General features: G+C 39.7%; 1 protein-coding gene across 1 annotated transcript in view; it reads left to right on the top strand.

Annotated features, from left to right (window-relative positions):
• The window catches only part of Smurf2 (SMAD specific E3 ubiquitin protein ligase 2), a 104,715-nt gene extending 81,428 nt beyond the window's left edge, over window positions 1-23,287 (top strand). Inside the window, exons 11-19 of the mRNA XM_057775267.1 lie at window positions 2,122-2,317; window positions 4,299-4,402; window positions 8,332-8,446; window positions 10,987-11,165; window positions 12,256-12,393; window positions 14,917-15,037; window positions 18,435-18,636; window positions 20,173-20,248; window positions 20,559-23,287. Of these exons, the coding sequence (XP_057631250.1) occupies window positions 2,122-2,317; window positions 4,299-4,402; window positions 8,332-8,446; window positions 10,987-11,165; window positions 12,256-12,393; window positions 14,917-15,037; window positions 18,435-18,636; window positions 20,173-20,248; window positions 20,559-20,658 (1,231 nt within the window). The 3' untranslated portion in view covers window positions 20,659-23,287. The remainder of the gene's footprint in view (window positions 1-2,121; window positions 2,318-4,298; window positions 4,403-8,331; window positions 8,447-10,986; window positions 11,166-12,255; window positions 12,394-14,916; window positions 15,038-18,434; window positions 18,637-20,172; window positions 20,249-20,558) is intronic.

Genomic DNA, 23,287 nt, shown 5'->3' with positions numbered 1-23,287 from the left:
TACTCTGTGGCCTTAACAGTCCTTGAAGTTGGAATCCTGTGCCTTAGCCTCTTGAGTAGCTAGCCCACATTACCAGGCCTGACTAAATACATTGTTACCTTATTCAATAGCTCTGCCATGGTGTGTTTGTTTCCAGACAGAGTCTTATATACCCCAGCCTGACCTTGAACTACTATCTATGTAGTAGAGAATGACCTGACTTCTAGTATGGAGGTACCATGCCTGCCTTATAATGTATTTTTTCTAACTTTGTATAATTTTTTTAAGCTCATACAGTCAGAGGGATGGTGTGTGTGTGTGAATGGCAAAAAAAAAAAAAAAAAATGTTCTTGGAGCAAATGTTTTGGCTGTCAGTCAAATAATAAAATAATGAAGTTAGTTTAACTATTAGTCTAAATTTTAAGGACCTATTATGTATGGATTTTATATATATATATATATATAACATTAACAAATATTTGTAGATTGCTTTGATTTCAATTTTTTTTTTTTAAATTTTGTTCTTCCTGTTTCAACATTTTAGGAAGTGAGGAAAAAAATTCAGATTCTTATACAAATCATTGAGAGGGTAATTATGCAAGCCAGAAAATAATAGAGTGGGCAAGTTACATTTTAGAGCTGAATTTTGAATTTAAACCAAGAAGAGCCTGAATTAGTTTTTTGAGAGGAAGCAATGGGAGAAGTGGCCTGTTAGAAGTCTGCAGTATGCTTGTGTGTGTAACGTGCTCATGAGGGCAGCCTGTACTGGTGTGGGTCCCTCAACATCCTCATTTCTCTCCTTCAGAATCCCTCCTGAGATACAGTGGTGACTCCCTTTAAAGAGATGTTTTTAATGTTACGAAGTTAAATAGTTCCTGCATATGAGGCCTTAGCATATTATATATATATGTGTGTGTGTGTGTGTATATATATGAGACATTATGTATATATAATGTCAGGATATGACATTATTAAATATATTATCGATGTAATATATTAATACAGTATATAATATTAAAATATAAGCATCATTGAATAAATATATGAATATATAATTAATGTAATGATATAATATATGCACTCCTAAATGTGTATATATTATATATAATATCCAGAATGAGATTATTAAACTATTGCAAATATTGTCATTATGGCTCAGTAAATCACCTAGCCAAGGACAAATATCCTTCTTAGAAACCCTATTAAAAAACTTGCTGAAAAGCATACTTTATACAATTTAATAAACAACAAGTAACTATGTCAATCATAGTGGTTAAAATAACTAACATTGACTCTGCTTGTGCCCTGAGCACTGGGTAAGCATTCCTCGTGCTGTCTACGTTCAGTCCTGTCTTCATGGGTAAGGAAAGTGGAGCCTCAGACAGTGTCACAGCTTGCCTGAAGTACATAAAAAGTGCTGAAGCTGAGATCTGAATTCAGCCTGATGTGGAAGGTCTTTCCCCTTTCCTTTTCCTGTTTTCATCCTTTACACTATTCCTGTTGTTTTGAATGGTATCACAGAAATTCTACCTTAAAAACTAAAGGAAGCTTTTAAAAATCAACTATGAACAAAGACTACAACTTGAATCCTTTCTGTTTATCAGGCTTACTTATTTCACGAAAATAATTTGTGTGATAAGGTCTCTGGACGTTGTCAGAGAACTTACAGTGAGCAGATTGGCATCCCCACTGTCTTCTGACCAGTGTAGACATCATCCCTTATATAATGGCCCCTACACCCTAATATAGCTGAGGAGACAGGCTACTTTACTGTTTTATTCTGTATTTTAGACTGGAACAGTTGTAGGAGGAAGGATCTCCATCAAGCTGTCAGTTCAGATTTCTGTTTCATTTGTCCAGAAAAACGGTCTCTGGATGACAAACAGTGCTTGGCACCCACCTGAATTTTAAATCGAATGATGGGACAATGTGGAGGAAACTGTGCCTGGACAATTGGTCTTAGCATCTGCATAAGGTTTCATGAATAGAACCTCAGTAACCAGTTTTATCAGACTGATGATATGCCCCAATATTAGGCTTAGGAAATGATAAATTTCTTTTACATTCTGATTATGATTTAAATCTAGAATTGCAATCTTTTATGTTCTCAGGCATTTTAATAATACTTCTGCTTATTTCCAGTCGTCAGAACCAGTTGAAAGACCAACAACAGCAGCAAGTGGTGTCATTATGTCCCGATGACACTGAGTGTCTGACAGTGCCAAGGTACAAACGAGACTTGGTTCAGAAACTAAAAATCTTGCGGCAAGAACTTTCCCAACAACAACCTCAGGCTGGCCACTGCCGTATTGAGGTTTCTAGGGAGGAGATTTTTGAGGTAAATATATAAGCCTTAATTTCAACTAGAAGAAAATTAAATTTAGTGTTTTACTTGTTTTCTCTTAGTTTTGAAACAGTTTCACTGTATAACTCTAAGTAGCCTGGAACTCTTCATGTTGACTAGGATGTTCTCAAACACCTACCTGCCTCTGCCTCCCAAATAATACTGGGATTAAAGTCATGCACCATCATGCCTGGACTTTGTCTCACTCTTTCTAAGGAGACATTTTTTGAGATTTATATCTGATTGAAGTAAAAGTATTCTCATTAATTTTTCCTTCCTTCCTTATTTATTTATTTGTTTGTTTGTTTATTTATTTTTGAGGTAGTTTCTCTATGTAGCCCTAGTTGTTCTGGAACTCTCTGTAGATCAGACTGGCCTCCCACTCACAGAGATCTGTCTCCTTATGAACTTTTGTCTCTCAGAGCAGTTCTGGCCTTGTTTATAGTTGTCATTTGTATTTCAAAATGATGGAAAGAGCGTCCCACCTGGAAAACAGTAAATAGTAGGTGATGCTTTTGCACTAAAGTGTCCAGAAGCTCCAGGTTCTTGGGAAGCAGATCTTCAGAGGCTCTGCAAGTGAACTCTGGAGCTGGAATCACAGTCATGGCCAAAGTTGGAGTCTTGGAGCTTGTCGAGGAGGCAAGACTTGAGACAAAAAGTAGATCCTGTCACAATGCTGGGCTATGTGGTCAAAACCGAAAAGATTGGGGGCTGGAGAAACAGGTTAGCAGTTAAGAGCGCTTGTTCTTCTAGAGGACCTGAGCTCAGTTTCCAGCACCTCTGTCAGATGGCTCACAACTTCCAGTAACTCAGGATTCAGGGAATACAATGGCTTCAACCATACATGCACATGAATAAAAATTAAAATATGGGTATGTCATACCCATACATGTACATGAATAAAAATAAAAATAAATCTTAAAAAAATCAAGTCGCTAGCCAGAGATTCTCTTCTCCCTACCCATCAGTGTCAAAGTTAACTTTTTGGGGTATCCTTCATGGTTAAGGTAAAGATTAAGACAGTTTAGAAATAGACTTGTACTGACTGGTGGAACAGGTTCAAGAAGGCATTTGTTAGCAAATGGAGACTATAACGGTGACATTGATGTTAGTGCTAAGTATAACAGTAAGAGTAGCCACTGCCATTCAAACACTCATCATTTTAGATAATCTCCATTGTCTTGGTACACAGAGGCTACCAAGGGAGCATGATAATCGAATCCATACTGTCCCAAGCAAGGTAACAGACCTTTAGTGTAGAGGCACTGATATTGTCTTAGCACCTGTGTCCAGGAAACCATTGATGGCCAGTATTGGCAGTGGCCACCCCAGTCAGCTTTACCAGAGCCATCTTTGATACCATCTCCCAAGACCTGCAGCTATCTCAGACCTCTAGAAAAAGATGTGCTCACCCAGTCTTCCTATCAGGAATGCACAGATGATCTTATAAAACTCAGAGTAGGGTCTCTGTACAGAAGACCCAGGATCCAGCTGTTGGCTAATTTAAAGGAATTTTATACAAGAAAAATAAAGTAAATTAGGCCTATTAAAAAAAAAAAAGATGAAGGCATGTGCTCCATACCTAACTATATAACCCTGCATTCAGGGTTAGAGGACATGAATCTCTGCAAGAACAAGGCCAGTCTAGTTTATATAGCAAATTCTAGCCCATCTAGAGGCCAACATTGTCTACAGTGTTCAAGGCCAACCTGGGCTTTGTGAGAGTCTGTCTTGATCCTGTCCTCCAAATAAAATGAAACTGTCCGTGTAATTAACATACTAATTATTTTATTTACGTTCTTTTAGAACTGTGCTTTATATTTAGTTTCTACTGGTGCCTCTGACTTAAACTTAGATCAACCAAATTTATAAATCAGATTTTACATGAGTTAAATTAGTTTTGTAATTTGGAAAAAAAGAACTCAAAATTAGAGGCTAAAACACCTGATGATAATATGTTAAAATTGTTTCTCAGGAATCATACAGACAAGTCATGAAAATGAGACCAAAAGATCTCTGGAAACGATTAATGATAAAATTTCGTGGAGAAGAAGGACTTGACTATGGAGGGGTTGCCAGGTAAAGTCTTGGCAGTAAATGATATATGGATTTTTTTTTTAAGTTAATCTGTGTGTTTTGCCTGTGTGTATGAATGTACCAAGTGCATGCAGTGCCCACCGAGGACAGAAAAGGCTATTGGATTCCTGAGAATTGAAGTTACAACCATTTCAAGCCAGTGTAACACAACCCAGGTCCTCTCCAGGAGCAGGCAGTGCTCTTAACTGCTGAACATCTGTCTAGCCCCTGTGTGAATCTTTATACTAAACAAAATTAAGATGTGCCTATTATAACTTTGTCATGAATATTTAAGTATAAAACTCAATAGTGTTTGCAATACAGATGAAATCCACAATGAGGTTATGGTGTCAGAAGAGTAGTTTATACTCTCAGGATCATGGAAGCCCTGCGGGACTCTGTGTAGGACTGGCAGCCTCTGTTTGTATGTCTCTCGTCTTCAACACATCTTATTTCCTCTGCCTCACACTGTCAGTTCTAAACTGAGTGCTGATTCCCTTGACATGTTCTTTTGTTTGTCTTACTTTGCTATATTTGTGTTGTAAGCAGCGAGCCACTTGTTGGTTCCTGGATGCCCTGCTAGCTTAGACCCAAAATAATCACACAGAAACTATATTAATTAAAACACTGCTTGGCCCATTAGCTCTAACTTCTTACTGGTTAACTCTTACATCTTAATTTAACCCATTTCTATTAATCTGTGTGTCTCCACATGACAGTGGCATGTCTGACTCTGGCTGTGGCTCCATGGTGTCTCCCTGACTCCACCTTCCTCCTCCCATGGTATAGGCCAAGGCTGTTTCTTTATTCATAAAGCAACAAATAGACAGAAGGACCTCCCACACCATATTTGTTTACTCATATACATCTATATCTCACAGTGGTCCTTAGAATATTTTAATAGAGAAGTATTATGTGCTGTTTCTACTATATTCATAATCATACATTGAGTCCAACTCATTGGTTGTTTGTACATTAAGTCAGCTTATTTCTGATAGCATGTATGCTGTAAAAATTTTTCCAGGTGTTGATGGGTGTAGTCCATCGGTAAGCTAGAATTAACCAGACCAGCTCAAAAACAACAAATATAATTTAATAATTGGAAACCGGGAAAACTCACATGACGGGGTAAAAGTTCCGATGTCCAAGACACCGCGTGAAGAGAGAGTTCACCTGGATTCCCAGGTTTTTCTTCCGTGTCCCCAGGCGGCCACACCCTAGCCAAATGTGATTGGCTGAGCTTCCCCATCATCTCCCCCTTTTGTCTAAATAAGATCAAACCAAACCCAATACAACTATATACAATAGGAACAGTTACCAAATATAAAATTACAAGCAACCAATATTAAGCAAGAAACAAATAACAAAAGTTTTACTAAGCATTTTATTTTAAGGAGTCTAAAAGTATTGAAATTAAGTTTAGCTAAATCATGAGGAGGGTAACTACAATTATCTAATCTTTAACTCCATCAAAGATCTGAGAAGGGAAGTAATATTACTTGAGCAACCAGGAAGTACAAACGAGAAACTTCCAAAATGTGTAACAAATGACAGAGACAACTGACTACCTGGGCAATTACCCAAAGTCTCATTTGCAGTGTTGAGGCAACCAACTTTGGCTAAGACCTAATGTAACTGATATACCATTTTCAAAGGCAAGAAACTTTTCGGAACTATCTTACCCTGTCTTGGCAGGATATGACAATCTCCTGTCCAGTATTATGCTTTAATGCCTTTATTGAGGATTCTAAGGTATGAAGTCTGTTCATTAGAGATAATATCTCATCCTTGGACATAATCCTCATGGCATGTATAGTACCTTCTTGGATGGACATTCTATCAATCGTACCCTTTTGACAAAGTCCGATTTACACATTTAGTAGTTTGAATCCTCTCAAATAATGTTTCATTATTTGACTGGATTTTATGAGCCAAATCAGTCATTTCCTCCTCCAGAACAGCGAATCTCTCCTTAAATGAATTAATATTAGACTGTACCTTTTCAAAATTTAGCTCAGTTGACAGAGTCATATTAGACAAAGATCTAGTCTCCTCCTGAGAACTCCAATCTCTTTTTTGAGGAGGTTGGTGTCAGTCTGAATTGTTTTTGAAATTACCTCAACCGACTGAAACTTATCATCCAAGACGGCCGTGCCCTTCCTTAAATTTTCAACCTCTTTTCTAAGAATCCTGGATTCAGTCTGTAAAGACTGTATCATTTTCCTGTTGTCAAACCATATTGTGAAAAAACTGCCAAATACGAGAGAAAAGGTAAGCCCAAGAAATAGCCAAACAAGGGGGATATCATAAGCATCTTGTAAAACCTCACCCATAGTGTAAGTGAAAAAGCTCTGAAAGCCGTGAATGGTTAAATTGTCCGACATTTTCCTCTTTTTTTTTTTTTTTTAAATCAAAATCTTACCTGTAGGTGTAATAACTGTTACCTGCCAGAAGGTGGTGGGGTTTACCTGAATCCATGTTTTTCTTCCCTGGCCCCAGGCGGCCACACCGTAGCCAAATGTGATTGGCTGAGCTTTCCCATCAAGGTGTGACATTTACTTTATATAAATAAATGTAATAGAACCATAGCCCTGAGCTGAAATACTGTGTGGACTGTCTTGGTTCTACTGTTGTAAGTCCAACTTAAGCAAATTGTATTTTCACCAAGTCCTGTAATTGTTAGTGCCTTACTAGTACCTGTTGTGTTTATCGGCCTTTTATCTAAAAATGAACATTTTCTTTATAGTTTTTTTCATAACCATTATGTTTTTGTAGGATTTCAATATTTTTGTCTGTTTAGGTTATTTTTCTTTTATTAAAAATTTTTAACTAAATTATAATTGCATCACTTCCCTCCTCTTCACTCTAGCCCTTCTCTACCCCTCAAACTGATAGACTCTTTTCCATATTCCATATTCTATCTCCAGTACAACAGAGAAGGGAGAGAGAAGTGGTGTGGGGCACCCCCACAGAATGACCTGTGTGTCTACCTATGCCTTTGGGAGTCTCTGGGTTTATCTCATGGTTTACTTTAGATTTGATACAATAGAAGATGTTAAAATAGGCATTGACATCTCTTTACTAGAACAGTACCACAAAACACTCCACAGTCCAAAAAGTAAGAATTTATGCTGTATTATTTTTTCTTTTTCTTTTTTTCTTTGTTTTGTTTTTGTTTTGTTTTGTTTTGAGACACAGTCTCTGTGTAGCCCTGACTGTTCCTACAATTCACTGGGTAGACCAGGCTGACCTTGAACTCAGGGATCTGTCTGCCTATTGTTTTATGTATCCTTATGAAACCAGTATATATCTGCCCTGATAGAAGCAGATTTCTAGATGAAGTAGATGTTTTGAATGAAAACACATTCTTCCTTTTATTTTTTATTTATCATGGGCTATAAATTTTATTTAGTTTTTAAAGTGATAATTATAGGGCTACAGCATCTCATGAGCAGCTAAACTGCTATACTCACTGATGCTAAAGTATAATAAAATTGCTCCAAATTATGAACAATAACTGTATAATAATAAGTTTATTTGATCTTTAAACATTTATTTTTTTTTGTTGTGATTTAATAGAACCACAGCTAGTACTGTATTTTCTTTTAACTTAAAAGAATTGTGGAAACTGGACAGAATGGAGCAAGGTCCTTGATCCCAGCACTCGAGAGGCAGAAGCAAGTGAATCTCTGTGAGTTTAGGCCAGCCTGGTTAGAGTCCAGTAGGTGTCATGCAATCTGAGGCCAGTCCCCAAATCGCAAAAAATTGGAAGGAGAAAACCGACTCCTCAGGGTTGTCCTTGGACCTCCCCATGGCACATGTGCTCACACATGTCATGCAAACCCATAACAATAACTTTAAAAATTGAGAAATGACACTAGGGTGAGTAATGGCATAGCTCAACTAACAAATTCCTTTATCTTTCCCCCTAGGGAATGGTTGTATCTCCTGTCACATGAAATGTTGAATCCTTACTATGGTCTCTTCCAGTATTCTAGAGATGATATCTACACGTTGCAGATCAATCCTGATTCTGCAGTTAATCCGGTAAGAACTGTGATCACAGTAGTGTGAATGTGCTGGGACCCTCTGCTCTCATCTTTAAATGTCACTTGCCTGATCCTGGCCACATCCTCTGGTTCAGCAGTTCTTCTTCTTGAAAACTGTCCCAGTAAATGATTATACATATGCTCTGTACTCAGACACTTGGGTATCTACTAATGGTTATCCCCCAATGGACACAGCATAGTTGTCCATACAGAAGACTGATTAAATTATGACATAAAATAATATAAGTGGTTCTTCTTGATCTGGGTCTAGTTGTATGTGTCTGGTGGCATATCATGTCACTTAGAAGATAGAGGCTAGACTGAACTGCATAGTAAGACCAAAGAAAGATGGGATGGGAAGTCCTTCTGTACATGTGTTGCTTTTATTGGTTAATGAATAAAGGAGCTGCTTTCGGGCAATGGCTTAACAGAATATAGTCAGGCTGGAAGAGATATATATAGAGAGAATATGTGGAGTCAGTGAGGTGCCATGGAGCCGCCAGAGGAAGCCTTGTGGTAAGATATAAAAATAGAAATGGGTTAATTTAAGATTAAGAGTTAGAGATATGCTTAAGGTATTGTCCAAGCAGTGTTGTAATTAATACAGTTTTTGTGTGACTGTTTTGGTTCTGGGAAGCTGGGAACGAACAAGTGGCCTCCAACTACAGAAAGGAACCAAAGAACATAGCTGATGAAATTAGAAAGACATGGAGTCTCCAGGTGTGTAGGTTCCTACCTGAGATTCGAGTTCTTTCCAGACCAAAGCAAGAGATGGCACAAGTTCTAGGCTAGCCTGGCCCTTACACACAGCTATAGGGCAGCTTCCACTGTGGTAGGAAACCTTTTCTGTAAAAAAAAGAAAAAGCTCCAAAAGATGTAGAATAATATTCTTTTTTTTTTTTTTTTTTTTTTTTGAGACAGGGTTTCTCTGTGGTTTTGGAGCCTGTCCTGGAACTAGCTCTTGTAGACCAGGCTGGTCTCGAACTCACAGAGATCCGCCTGTCTCTGCCTCCCGAGTGCTGGGATTAAAGGCGTGCGCCACCACCGCCCGGCTAGAATAATATTCTTGTTATATAAGTTACTATCTTTGTGATTGTGGGCAAGTTCATTGCCTTAAACCTTAATTATTTTTATTGTTAAAAATTAATAAAAATATTTTGCATCTTAGAAAAATGTTGTAAGACTTACCTGAGACCCTATATATTAAGCATTTAATTATGCTTTTTTAATCCTATAATACATTATTATTAAATACTTAAAAGTGCTGGAGCTGTTGTTCAGGGGTAGTAAGCTTGACTAGCTTTTATAAGGCCCTAGGTTTATCTCCAGAACCAGCTTCCTCTCCAAAAGTTAGTAGTTACTTCTAGTTTTCTGCTTTCTAATTAAATCAGTTATGTTTTCACACAGGGGCACAGGGGCATACTGTGAAATTAAGGAGCATGAGATTAAGATGATGTGTGATAAAGACATGTGTTCATTTTATGTTAAGTGATATTAAGTGAAAGGTTATATAATAATGTGATACAGCTTTGGTAGATATATGTAAGAAAAAAACCTTAGAAGGTCTATGTCATAAAACTGAATAATCATTTACTCTGGGTGTTAAATTATGGGTAACTTTTAATGTTCTCGTTGCTTATGTTTATTTAAATATTTTAAAGAAAGCATGCGTTTATTTAAAAATAAATATTTTAAGATAAAACATGTTTTAAGATGAGATTAAAAATTACTTTAAATGAAAGAAATTACTAAATGAAAAAGCAAAAGACTGTAAAAATACAGCTGTCCAATCAACCAAACAGTATGGCAAAAGAACAGTTGTGTCTATATGTGGTGGTGTTGGCTCATCAGGCAATTCTTTATTAAAGAGACTTGGAGGTGAAGCTGCTTCTTGGGCAGCTCACTACAGCCCATGTGATTGTAAGTTGACCTTTGCTGGGTGCTTCCCAGGAGTGGACACAGACCCCTGGGTCTCATCACCTTGATGTCCTCCTCATAGGTACTCCTGCTGCATACTGTTCTTATCCTTGGATGTCCAAGTGTGGACTAGTCCTACAGGGACTAATTACTTTGTGTTTAAACAGTAGCTGACAGAATGATCCAGGTGTGACACCAGATCCCTTTCTTAAATCCAGTGTCCTGAAATTCAGTATCTGGCTAGTCAAGGAAGCAAGGGTGTTAGGATTAAAAGCTTTATTCCTTGACAAGATACTCAGAGAAAAGCATGTGCAAGTAGCTTTGCACAGGTTGTAAAGGAATCATTTTTTTAAAGGGCCTTTGCCTTGAGAGAGAGACATTGGCATGGTGGCCCATATCTAAATCCCAGCACTGGAGAAAATAAGGCCCTGATCCTAAATTCAGGGCCAGCCTGAGCTACAAGTGAGGCCCTGTCTCTGAAACAAACAACCAAGAAAGGAGGGAGAGGGAAGGAGATGAACAAAGGAAAAATGTTGCTTAAATATTTACTCTTTATAGACAATTTCCTGGGTAGTTTCTAACTTGAGTATTTATATCACGTTTTTTTTTCTTCCATTTCAGGAACATTTATCTTATTTCCACTTCGTTGGACGAATAATGGGAATGGCTGTGTTCCATGGACATTATATTGATGGTGGCTTCACATTGCCTTTTTATAAACAGTTGCTTGGGAAGTCAATTACTTTAGACGACATGGAGTTAGTTGATCCAGACCTTCATAATAGTTTGGTGTGGATACTGTACGTATTGAATCTTACATCTATTTATCATAGCTAGAATCTGAACCTTTCAAAAGATACAAGCTAGGGGCTGGAGAGAGGCTCAGTGGTTGACAGCACTAACTGCTCTTGCGGAGGACCCAGATTCACGTCCCAGGACCCTTCATGAGGCAGCTCACAGCTGACAAGTCTGGTTTCAGGGATCCAATGCCCTCTTGAGCCTTCACTGCCACCTGCACCCACACAATCTACATAAAGTCATATAGGCACATACGGAAACTACTGAGATGGCTCAGCAGTGAAGAGCAGAATGACAGATCTTGAATTTGATTCCAGCCCCCATGTCAGGCAGCTCACAGCTTCCTGTAGCTCTAGTTCCAGGGAACCTTTTTGAGCACTTGCACACACACATAGACACATATCTCCAATTAATAATGAAAGTAAATCTTAAAAATACAAGCTGTGTTTGATAGTTCCCCCTATCAAGCCTGCACTTAGGAGGCTGAGGAGTCAAGGCCAGCCTCCAAAACATATTGGTATGCTATCTCAAAAGCTGGAGAGGTGTGTCAGTGGCTAGTAGCATCTGCTCTTCAGAGGACCTAGGTTAGATTCCCAGCAACCATATGGTGGCTCACAACCACCTGTAACTTCATTTCAGGTGATCCATAGCCTTTTCCTGGTTTCATCAAGTACTGGGCACATACATAGTGCATGGACATACATCTAGGCATAATACCCATACATGTAAGATAATAATAATACACTTTTAAAAACAAACAGTAAAACCAAAAGAAACACTACAAAACTAATATACTTTTTAAAATTTAAAATATGCATAGAAAATGCTAACTTTATGACTTGTGGTTTGTGATTATAATAGAACCAGTCATACCTCCTAGCCCCCATCCCTGTTCTCCTACACATCTCAGATTTTTGAAAGTTAGGGAGACTAGTGCCTTGTGAATACTAGGCAAAGGACTTTACCACTAAGATATCTCCAGACCATGTTATTACTTAAAAAGGTTTTTAAGATATTTCTTATTTTATGTGTATGGATATTTTACCAGCATACATGTCTGTGCATGTTTGTTTTGTTTTTTTTCTTATCCAGTGAAAATGATATCACAGGTGTTCTGGACCATACCTTCTGTGTTGAACATAATGCATATGGCGAAATTATTCAGCATGAACTCAAACCAAATGGCAAAAGTATCCCTGTTACTGAAGAAAATAAAAAAGAATATGTCAGGTAAACACTTGAATTTAAAAAAAAAAATACTAGTACATCAATATAGGAAAACATCTAAGTGTTTAGGAAATATTGCTTACTATTGCAACAGACTTCCGTGGAACTTAATAACCTAAAAAACCCTACTCTTGCCAGGCATGGTGGCAGAGCCAGTTGATGGTAAGGCATACAGCTTTAATTCCAGCACTCGGGAGGCAGAGTCAGGTGGATCTCTGAGTTTGAGGCCAGCCTGGTCTACAGAGTGAGTTCCAGGACAGCCAGGGGTCTACACAGAGAAACTCTGTCTCGAGAAACAAACAAAAAGCCCACCCTTGACTAGTTCCATTATTTCTGGCGTGGTAGTTGGGTAGAGAAAGTGGGTATGGTGCACTGCTGTTTCATAAGCCACCGGCTGGGGCTCAGAGACCAAGGTGGGCCTCTGACTCTGAGATGTGAGGCTTCAACTAGGATGGTTCAAATGACTGGCTTTACCTGAGCTCACTGGTCTCCTGTGTGCTATCAAAGACTGCTCCCTTCTTTGGTCTTTCAGTAAGAGAGGCTTCTTTCTTATGGGGTGTTGACATTCCAAAATGCAAAAGAAGCTGCTAGGCTTCCCCCTACCCCTTTTAGGGACAGGGTCTCATGTAGCCCATACTGGCCTTTAACTTACTGTGTAGCTGAGAATGACCCTGAATTCCTGACTCTCTTGCCTCTACCTCCCAAATCTTGGAATAGCAGGTGTGTGCCACCATGCTTGACTTGTGCCTGTTTTGTTTGATTTTGTTTGGATATGAGTGGGGGTTTTTGCATGTATGTTTATGTAACATGTACATGCCTGGTACTCATGGAGGTCAAATCAGGGCATCAGATTCCCTGGTACTAGAATTTATAGATGGTTGTGAGTTGTCATGTAGGTGCTGAGAATCAAATCCATGTCTGCTGGAAAAGTAGCCTGTGCGCTTAACTGCTGCGCCATCTCTCATTTCCTCTGTGAAGGTCTATGCATACTTTTGGCTAACTTGATTTCTGCTGCATACTTCTGATTGAAGTGAAACACTGGGCATCCTAGGCTCCACCAAACAACGCCATTCTGTAAGAGAGTATTAGACTTGCACCTAAGTATGAATATGGATATTTAGTTAAACTACAGAAATGTTTTCGAGCTGGGTATGTTGGTACATACCTGTGAGCTCAGGAGGCAAGAGGACATATGCGGAGGGTAGAGGGCAGTTTTGTGAAGTCAACTCTCTTTCTTTAGTTGTCCTATAGCCAGCCTGTGAGACCCAATAATACCCATATTTATACATCATGCAAATCATATTAAAACATATATTATTAGTGAGACCCTTTCTCAAAAAATAAAATCTAAAAGGTAGAAGGAAAGTTTCACAGAAGATAATAGTATTCATGCATTGTTGTTGGCAGGCTGCCCTCTTCCACGATTTCACAGCCTCTGGGGAGCAGTGAGCATTGCTCTAGCAACACCTGCTCTGGCTTTTGCTAGTTCACTCCCTGCCTCCTTTCCTGCTCTCTTGTATAAACGGACAGAGCTCCTCACGTACTCATAAATGACCCTGCCCTGGGAATGGTCAGTGTAAATTGATTGGACTCTCTGTTCTTGTTGACGTGTGTCGTATAAATTAAGAAAAATATTGGGGCTGGAGAGACGGCTTAGTGGTTAAGAGCACTCGCTGCTCTTCCAAGGGAACCTGGGTTCAATTTCCAGCACCCACATGGTGGCTCACAACTGCCTGTAACTCCAGGGGACTTGATATCCTTGTACAGACATATATGCAGACAAAATCCAATGAATGTGAATTATTTTTTTAAAAAAAGCATTAAAAGTTTTTGAAAAGGACTGTTATTAAGTTATTATAATGAAATAATTTTGGTGGTAGGGGTTGAATTTCAGACCCTGAGTTCTAGTGGACTTTCTGTTTACTAGGAAGTTCTCTGATTTGAAGAGTTTTTTAATCAGTCAGCAGTTCTGGGGGCTGAATGCAAGGCCTCCTACATATCAGGAAGACTCTGTCACTGAGCTGTATACCCTCCTCTTTATTCTTTTAAATTTAAGACATCTCACTGAGTGTCCAGTCTGGCTTGAACTCACTTTATAGCCCAGGCTGGTCTTAAATTTTTGATCCCCTCTAAGCCTTCCTAGTAACTGGGATTACAAGTCTGTTACATTATGGCCTGGTTTGAAGAGCCCCTCATTGATGCTGCCAGCTAGTGGTGGAAGGGTACCACTTTTTAAGGATGTTGAATTGTCTCCACACTTAGGATCCATTTGTCCCTATTAGTCTTAAACTTTTTTAGACATTAGACTAAATTTTTTTGTTTGATTTGTTTTGTTTTGCTTTTCTTCTGAACTGGAGATTGAACCCAGGGTCTTGTGCCTATGAGCAGGACTCTGCAGCCTGCCTATGTCTGTTGGACTAAAATTGTGATGATAGCTGCTTTAAAGTGTTGCTGAAATAGATATTTATGATAATTACCAAATCTGAATGTATGCAGTCACATGATGCCCCTGCCTAATGTTTACAGGCTTTATGTAAACTGGAGATTTCTCCGAGGCATAGAAGCTCAGTTCCTGGCACTGCAGAAGGGATTTAATGAAGTCATTCCACAGCATTTGCTGAAGACATTTGATGAGAAGGAGCTGGAGGTCAGTGGGTTACTATTCTGATACAATGTGGTGCACTGAGGAAGTCTGGGAACTCTCTTGCTGGCTTTAGTGGTGCTTTCTAATGCTTTCAGAGTTTCATGCTTCAACAGCCTGAGAATTCTTGTAGGAAAATATTTTGGGCTTCAGAATTTCTGTGGGTAGCAAGCAATCTTTCTTATTTATGTGTATGTGAATGGGGGGGATGGGGTGTGCGTATGCACATTGGTTCAGGTAGCCTCAGAGCAGAGAAATCAGATCTCTTGGAACTGGAGTACAGGTGATTGTTAGTGCCTGACATTTGTGCTAGGAACCAGTCTTAACTCTTCTGCAGGTGCAGTAAGCTCTCCAAGCCTGAACCATCTCTCTAGTCCCTTGTTGTTGAAAAGCATTCTTAATTTATATTTTCCTTTTCCTTCTTTGTAGCTAGAGTGGATCTAAATACATAGATGAGGATGACCTTTTGTGTGGTTTTGTGGTTTTTGTTTGTTTATTTTTGTTTTTGTTTTTTTGAGACAGGGTTTCTCTGTGGCTTTGGAGCCTGTTCTGGAATTTGCTCTGTAGACCAGGCCGGCCTCGAACTCAGAGATCCGTCTGCCTCTGCCTCCCGAGTACTGAGATTAAAGTGATGATGACATTTAACTTCTGTCCTTCCGCTTCCTTCTGAATGCTGGGATTGAGTCCAGGATTCATGTACTTCCCTAGCTAAGCTACTTGTCATCCCTGGCCTCTCTTTTCATGTCACATAAATATTCTTCCCAATTAGAATTCTTCCCGTGGTTCATCTGTGGAGGTCAGAGGGCAGTTTTGTGAAGTCAGTTCTCTCTTTGCATCTTTATGTGGTTCTGGAAGAGTTTTTACCTACTGATCCATCTTGCTGTCTGGCCTTCTTCCCAGTTTTTGTCATTTTTTGATTTAATTGGCTTATTTAAGTATAATTGCATTACTTTTTCTCTTAACATTTGAATAAAATACTAAATTCAGCTGGATTTGTGCTCACTTTGCTAGAAAGCATTTAAAAGAAATGAAATAGGATAAATTATGCAGTATTAAGCCATCCCTAGACCTTTTCAAACACCCATAGAAAAACAAGTAATTAGCTCTGTCTTGGGGCTGGAGAGATGGCTCAGAGGTTAAGAGCACTGACTGTTCTTCCAGAGAACCTGAGTTCAATTCCCAGCAACCACATGGTGGATCACTACCATCTATAATGAGATCTGGTGCCCTCTTCTGGGGTGTAGATACACATGCAGGCAGAACAGTGTACATAATAAATAAGTAAATCTTTAAAAAAAATTAGGTCTGTATTGAACTATTAGTATTCCCTTCTGTGTGAAGCCAACCTTTAGAGTACCACAGGAAACACATCCAACTTAATACTGACCTTCATGAAAGAAATAGTGAGACTGCTGGATGTGGTGGTGCATGGCTATAATAAATACAGCTCTCAGACTGAGATGTGAAGATTAAAAATTCAAGGCCAGCCTGGGCTACATATCAAGTCTGTCTAAAGAAAAGTACATAAAAAAGGTTTTATTCTACCAATTTTTCTAGTGGTTAGGAAAGAGCACACTTATTTGAAGCCTACAAATTATTTTTAAATAATTTTATTTATTAATATTACTGGCTGTATTCATATATATTATTATTTTTTAATTATGTGTAGTGTTTGTGTGTGTGTGCATGTGGATATATGTATGAGAGTGCAGGTACCCTGGGCAACAGAGATTTTAGATTCCCTGGACCTGGAGTTATAGGTGTTTGTAGCCATCCACCTTGGTAAACTATTTCCCCCCGGAAGAGCAGCAAGTGCTCTTAGCTACTGAGCCATCTTGCCAGACCTGCTAGTCTCTTATAGACCTGTTTGCAAGCAATTGGTTGACTCAGTGCTATCCCCATTCCTTCTGTGATTGAATAATGAAATGACCAAAGGGAAGGGGGCGCACAGAGAGTGGCCAAGTGGAGTGCATCTGAGACACAAGACCTTTTTAATCTGATTATATTGTAAATCAGGAGTTTGCATTGTAAATGATGTTCTTCTGAAGGACAGGATTTTGGAGGCATCTTTTGTGGTCTGAATTCACTGTTTTAGAAACATGTGGGCCTGGCAATGGTGGTGCACACCTTTAATCTCAGCACTCTGGAGGCAGAGGCAGATGGATCTCTGTGAGTTTAAGGCCAATCTGGTCTACAGAGCAAGTTCCAGGAAGGCTCCAAAGCTACAGAGAAACCCTGTCTCAAAAAAACAGAAAAGAAAAAAAAAAAGAAACATATGAAAGCTTTTTAGGGGGCGGATTTTATTTGGTAGGGGTGAGACTTACAGTATAGTTTTATCACTATTGAAATTATGTAAATTTTTAGAAAGATACATATAATTTTAATACTTAATGCTAGATTATCAAAATCAAGTATATGAAATCTACACAGGTTACATTATGACTTATAAACTCTCATAATTTACTGTTATAAACATTAGATGGTGGGCTGTCAAGGTGACTTAACAGGTGAGGGCACTTGCCAACAAGTCTGATGACCTGAGTTCATTTCTTTTATTTTATTTTTTGGTTTTTCGAGACAGGGTTACTCTGTAGCTTTGGAGCCTGTCCTGGAACTCCCTTTGTAGACCAGGCTGGCCTCGAACTCCCAGAGATCCGCCTGCCTCTGCCTCCCGAGTGCTGGGATTAAAGGCGTGTACCACCACCGCCCGGCCCTGAGTTCATTTCTTAGGACCTAGATGGTAGGAGAAAAATGAGTCCTGAAAGTTGTCCTCTGACTTCCACCTGTGGACTGTGGCATGTGGTCATGAACACACACACACAATTAAGTGAATCAAGTAAACATGTTACATTATACGTATAAAGATTAGTATTAGTCTCTATAGAGATGTGTTACTGGTATCAAAATAATTTTGTGCCGGGCGGTGGTGGAGCACACCTTTAATCCCGGCACTCGGGAGGCAGAGGCAGGCGGATCTCTGTGAGTTCGAGACCAGCCTGGTCTACAAGAGCTAGTTCCAGGACAGGCTCCAAAACCACAGAGAAACCCTGTCTCGAAAAACCAAAAAAGAAAAAAAAAATTATGTACAGTCCATATGTATTGACTGTGTCAGGATGTCAAAGAGAAAAACACATGATTTCTGTCTAGTTTTTAAGATTTTAGAATTCTGTTTTGAAACTATTGAATGTTGTGAGAGTCTATTGCAGTGATTGACAGACCCCCCCAGGGTCAGGTGGTACAGACCTGACTGCCCTGACATACACAGAATCTGCAGCATGGAGGTCGGTTGGGTACGCTTTGAAAAGATTTACAGGTGGTGTGTGCCACTTGAGGGTATCCTCATTGCAAATCTCAGAGGACTTTGGTGTCCACTGCTGACCACTCTTGCAAATATTTCCAACAGCTCATTATTTGTGGACTTGGCAAAATTGACGTGAGTGACTGGAAGGTCAACACCCGGTTAAAACACTGTACACCAGACAGCAATGTTGTCAAGTGGTTCTGGAAAGCTGTGGAGTTCTTTGATGAAGAGCGACGGGCACGGCTACTCCAGTTTGTGACAGGGTCCTCTCGAGTGCCTCTGCAGGGCTTCAAAGCACTACAAGGTAAGGGGCTGAGGGATGGGCAGGGAGGTACCTGGCATCTGCTCTCGCAGGGGTAGGATAGGGTGGGGTAGCAGCGTTTGGTGTATGTTGCTGTTGTATAAGCGCAGTGGTTATAAATATTTTCTTTGACTCTCGCTCTTTTGTACCTCCTGTCTCAGCTCCTTCCAGAGAGGCTTTTTTGAAGGCTTCTGTGGTTGTGATGGGTGCTACATGTAGAAACACGTGTGCTGACGCTCTGCTTTCCACTTTCTGGTCACCTTTATGCACCTGGGATGCCTCCTTCGCTTTTCTTTTAATAGAGGGAGGCATCGTAAATTGTGAACACCATCTGTTAGGTCAGAGTTTACTGCCTGGCTTCAGAGCATCGATTTACAACCGCCTTCAATTTTCAGAATCTTTTTCTGTGGAATGAGCTGTTTGAGTTTTGGTTGAGTTGGTAACATTGCTAATGATTGTGGTGCTTCATTTGGTGGCCATTGCTTCCTTTACCTTTAAGCCCTTCGTTTTCAAAGCTGCTGGTGAGGAGGGAGAACCACAAAGTGAGACCGGTACATAACTCATCAGTGATTGCCCACAGAGCACTCGGAAAGCCTGGCAAAAGTTACTTGAAGTTGTGTTGCCCTTCCCTGTTTGAGGAGCTTAGCATTGTAGTTCTCTTGGGTGTTTGAATGGGGAATGTGTGCTGACTGAGGTGCATCCTGTAGACTGCTACTCTTTGCTCAATTCAGTTTGAGTTATAAAGCCTAAATTTGCATTAGGTTGTCATCTTTTTAAATATGATTCAAATATGAGTATTTTAGGCATAATAGCATATACCTATAATCCCAGCCCTCTGGAAGCTGAGGCAGGAGGATCTTGAGTTTAAGGCCATCTTGGACGACACAACAAGACCCTATTTCAAATTTTTTTAAAAAAGCAAGTCTGGTGGTGGTATTCCGTGCTTCTAATACCAGCACTTGGGAGGCAGAGGCAGGTGGATCTCTCTCTCTCTCTCTCTCTCTCTCTTTTTTTTTTTTTAAATTTTTCGAGACAGGGTTTCTCCGTAGCTTTTGGTTCCTGTCCTGGAACTAGCTCTTGTAGACCAGGCTGGCGTTGAACTCACAGAGATCCGCCTGCCTTTGCCTCCCCAGTGCTGGGATTAAAGGCATGCGCCACCCGGCTAGATGGATCTCTTTAGTTCCAGGACAGCCTGGTCTACAGAGCAAGTTCCAGGATAGCCAGGCTACATAGAGAGACGCTGTCTCAAAACAATAAAAAAGCAAACCAGAATGTGTTCTGTATTGCACTTGCCCTACTCTCTGGGATGTGGATGTTGTATGGCATACAGTTGACAGAAGGACCTCAGTTAAGGTCTCTTGGACTGCAATGCTGATGTTATAGCACCTGGCCTTATCCCACATCACTTACAATCTCAAAACCAGGTTAATGTGCATGGATACAAGGTGCTCCCCAATTCTGTGGTTCTAGTTTATTTTGAGGTGTTGAAGATGGATGTATGTACCTGCTGTGATCTGACCCACATTCTTTCACTGGCAGGTGCTGCAGGCCCACGGCTCTTTACCATACACCAGATTGATGCCTGCACGAACAACTTGCCAAAAGCCCACACTTGGTGAGTTATTTTTGTAGCTTTTCCTCTGTCAGTGCAGGTAGGTGATAGTTCTAAACAGATTTGATTTTTCATTTATTCTTCTTGCGCATAAGTGGACGGTTAAGAGAAATGATGAGCACTTCTTTTTTGTGACTTAAAAATTGAAGTTATTCAGAAATGAGTAAGCAAACCCAAACTGATGATGTCTGTGTTAGAGAATTGCTGGTTCTAACTTTGTGACACCAAGACCACTGTGCTGTGTAACGGCACACTTGCTGTGTCTGTTGACTGGTTTTGAACAAATGATAAAGTCTGATTTGCTTATTCACAGCTTCAATCGAATAGACATTCCGCCCTATGAAAGCTATGAAAAGCTCTATGAAAAGCTGCTAACAGCCATCGAAGAAACATGTGGGTTTGCTGTGGAATGATGAGCGCCAAGGACTTAACCTAGAACTCTTATTTATCCCCGGGCCGACAGCCTCCTTCAGCAGCGCTTCAGAGAACGCTGGAATACAGGGCAGCCCCCTCCCCTGCCCCTTAGATTCTAGGACACTGTGAGGGGAAAGGACAATTTTGAAATTCCTTTTCAAGGAAAAATAAAGGTCTTTATGCTTTGCCATGAGGACACACTCAGCTGCTATTTAAAAATTAATACCTTGAACCTAAAGAATGCTGACTCCCTGCGTTTCCAGAGTTAGGCAGTATTCTACACTTAAAGACTACTACTATTTTTATAAAAGGTTATCTATCCAAATTGCTTCACAGACTCACGTCTCTCTCACAGCAAGACAACTCCAGCAGTCGGTACACATCACATTTCATTTTGACTGAATACATGATTTTTGAACAGCTCCTATACTTGCTCTTTGTAAAAACTAAATAAAATTATTTTGAATTGTTCCACCTTTGTAAACAATTGGCTAAAGGAATCATTACCTTTATGAAATTAAGCCATTTACATGTTTAGTTGTGTTTTTCTATAGCAGAGTGTTATATTTTGCATTATGTGTGGGTCACCCTAGCTTAGGTGGGGTTTTATATTTTTCAAGTGTGACTTTCTTGGAAATTCCTAATACAACCATTTAAACTGAATTTATTTGCTATCCTCCCTGTTTCTAAGACAACTTTTTAAAAAGAAAAAATCTTCATGTTCCTGAATCAAGAGGATCGGGTATTTTGGATTTACTTTCATCTTAAATTGAAATACTGCATTTTTATAGCTTCTCTGCATGTGATGGGGTTTTCATTCTTTGCTGGGTCAGCTTGTCTTTTATATGCTATTTCTATAAACCAAAGTCTCTAATAAGTACATCTAACTTATATTTTAATTAAGTTTCTAAAAGGAAAGTGTTTGCTCTAAAGATTGTTTAGCTTAGAGAGCCCTGCTATTACCTCACTGGAAGAACTGGAGGTGGCAGTTGGCATGGTGGGCAGGGAATGTTGTACATGAGTGAAGTCAGGTATGCTGGCCATGCCTGTGATCCTGCTCCTGAGAGGCTGAGGCAGGGGGAGTAGTTCAAGTTCAAGGCCAGCCTGAGCTACATAGCAGATCTTGCCTCAAGTGAGAGTGACTCTAAGTCTATTGTACAATTTACTCTAAAACTGAAGAGTTCATTTAGAAGAAAGGGAGTGGAGCCCTGGCTGCCACATTGCTGACTTCCAGGCAATCAGGTTGAGTTTTTAAGGTGTGTGGCTCATCCCGTGATCCAGAAGGTAACCAAAATTCTCGGGTGAGGGATTGTAACCATCTAAAATCACATTGGATTTTAAATTCAACCATCCAAAACAACGCACTATCATTTTTAAACATGATGTAAAATAAAAATAGCAAATTTTGATGAGCTTGGACACAAGGACATGAAGAACACTTGATAGAAATTGTGACTAAGCCTGGTGACTGACACCTGTAATCCTATTATTGAGGAGGCAGAGGCAGGAGGATGAGGAGATCAAGACCAGTCTGGTCTACACATGGGTTTGAGGCTACTTTGAGACCCTGTCTCCAGGGGGTGAGGACCACAACTGACTGGGATACAGTGATAATGAGATGCTACTTTTAGTGGTTTTTCCATGCAGTGTAAAGCAGGCAAATCCCATCTCTTTGAGTGCCTTTTAACTTTATAACAATGACTTGACAGAGCTTTAAAGGAGTTCACCCTATGTAACAGTCTGCGGTAGCACATGACATCCAAAAACATGATTTAGATTTCAATTTCAAAATTACGTTACCTGATTACTTCCAAGTAGGTGCTAAGCCAACAAAAAAAAAAACCCCAGTGTCGTTGAACCTGGACTTGCCTTGTGTTTAATGTGAATATTTATATGTTTCCACGTATCCTTCCTCTAGTTGGGCTGTCTCAGCATCCCCCTTCTTTCCATTAGGAAAGCTTAATCCTGACCAGTGGATACTTTGTAGTCCTCAAATAGTTACGAGGCAGGCCACTATTTCTTGGCAGAAAGTTTTAAGGTAGTGCTAGGGATCCTGTACATCGTTTTGCAGTTCGTTGCCCTGTATTTTTACAGTGCTCCTACCCCCATCTAAAGGCCAGAGCACAAATTCCTTGTCTCCTAAATCCGTTGTAATTTGCTTTCTTTGACAACACTAAATCTGCTCTGAACTTCAGTGCGTTGAACGACTAGCACTGATGGTGATGGTGTTAGGTGCTTCCAGCGCCTGCAGGGTCGGCAGCGCCTTGTCTTTCAGCTGCAGCTTACTGTCAGCGGCTACGTGTGGTGGTTAATGTCCTCACACTAGGATGATGATTGTACCAAATGCTGAGTTGCTTATTCTAGATGTAATTAGTTCACTTTATGTAATATTCTTCCTTTTCTCAAACTGACTTTAAAAACAAAGTTTTATCATTTTCATTGTATTTATTGCAGAATGTTTTAGCTTTGATATTCTTTGTATTTTCACTCATTTGTTACATGAGCTTTATCAATAACATCTGTATAAATGGTTTTTAAAAATTAACTATGTATGTATGTATGTATGTGCCCATGCCGAAGTTGAGCAATAAAATGAATGCTGTTTGCACTGCCACAGCAGCGAAGTTT

The sequence above is a fragment of the Chionomys nivalis genome, chromosome 7, assembly GCF_950005125.1.
Source record: "Chionomys nivalis chromosome 7, mChiNiv1.1, whole genome shotgun sequence".
NCBI classification, from domain to species: Eukaryota; Metazoa; Chordata; class Mammalia; order Rodentia; family Cricetidae; genus Chionomys; species Chionomys nivalis.
The sequence above is the reverse complement of the archived record's forward strand: the minus strand, read 5'-3'. Positions and strand labels throughout refer to the sequence as shown.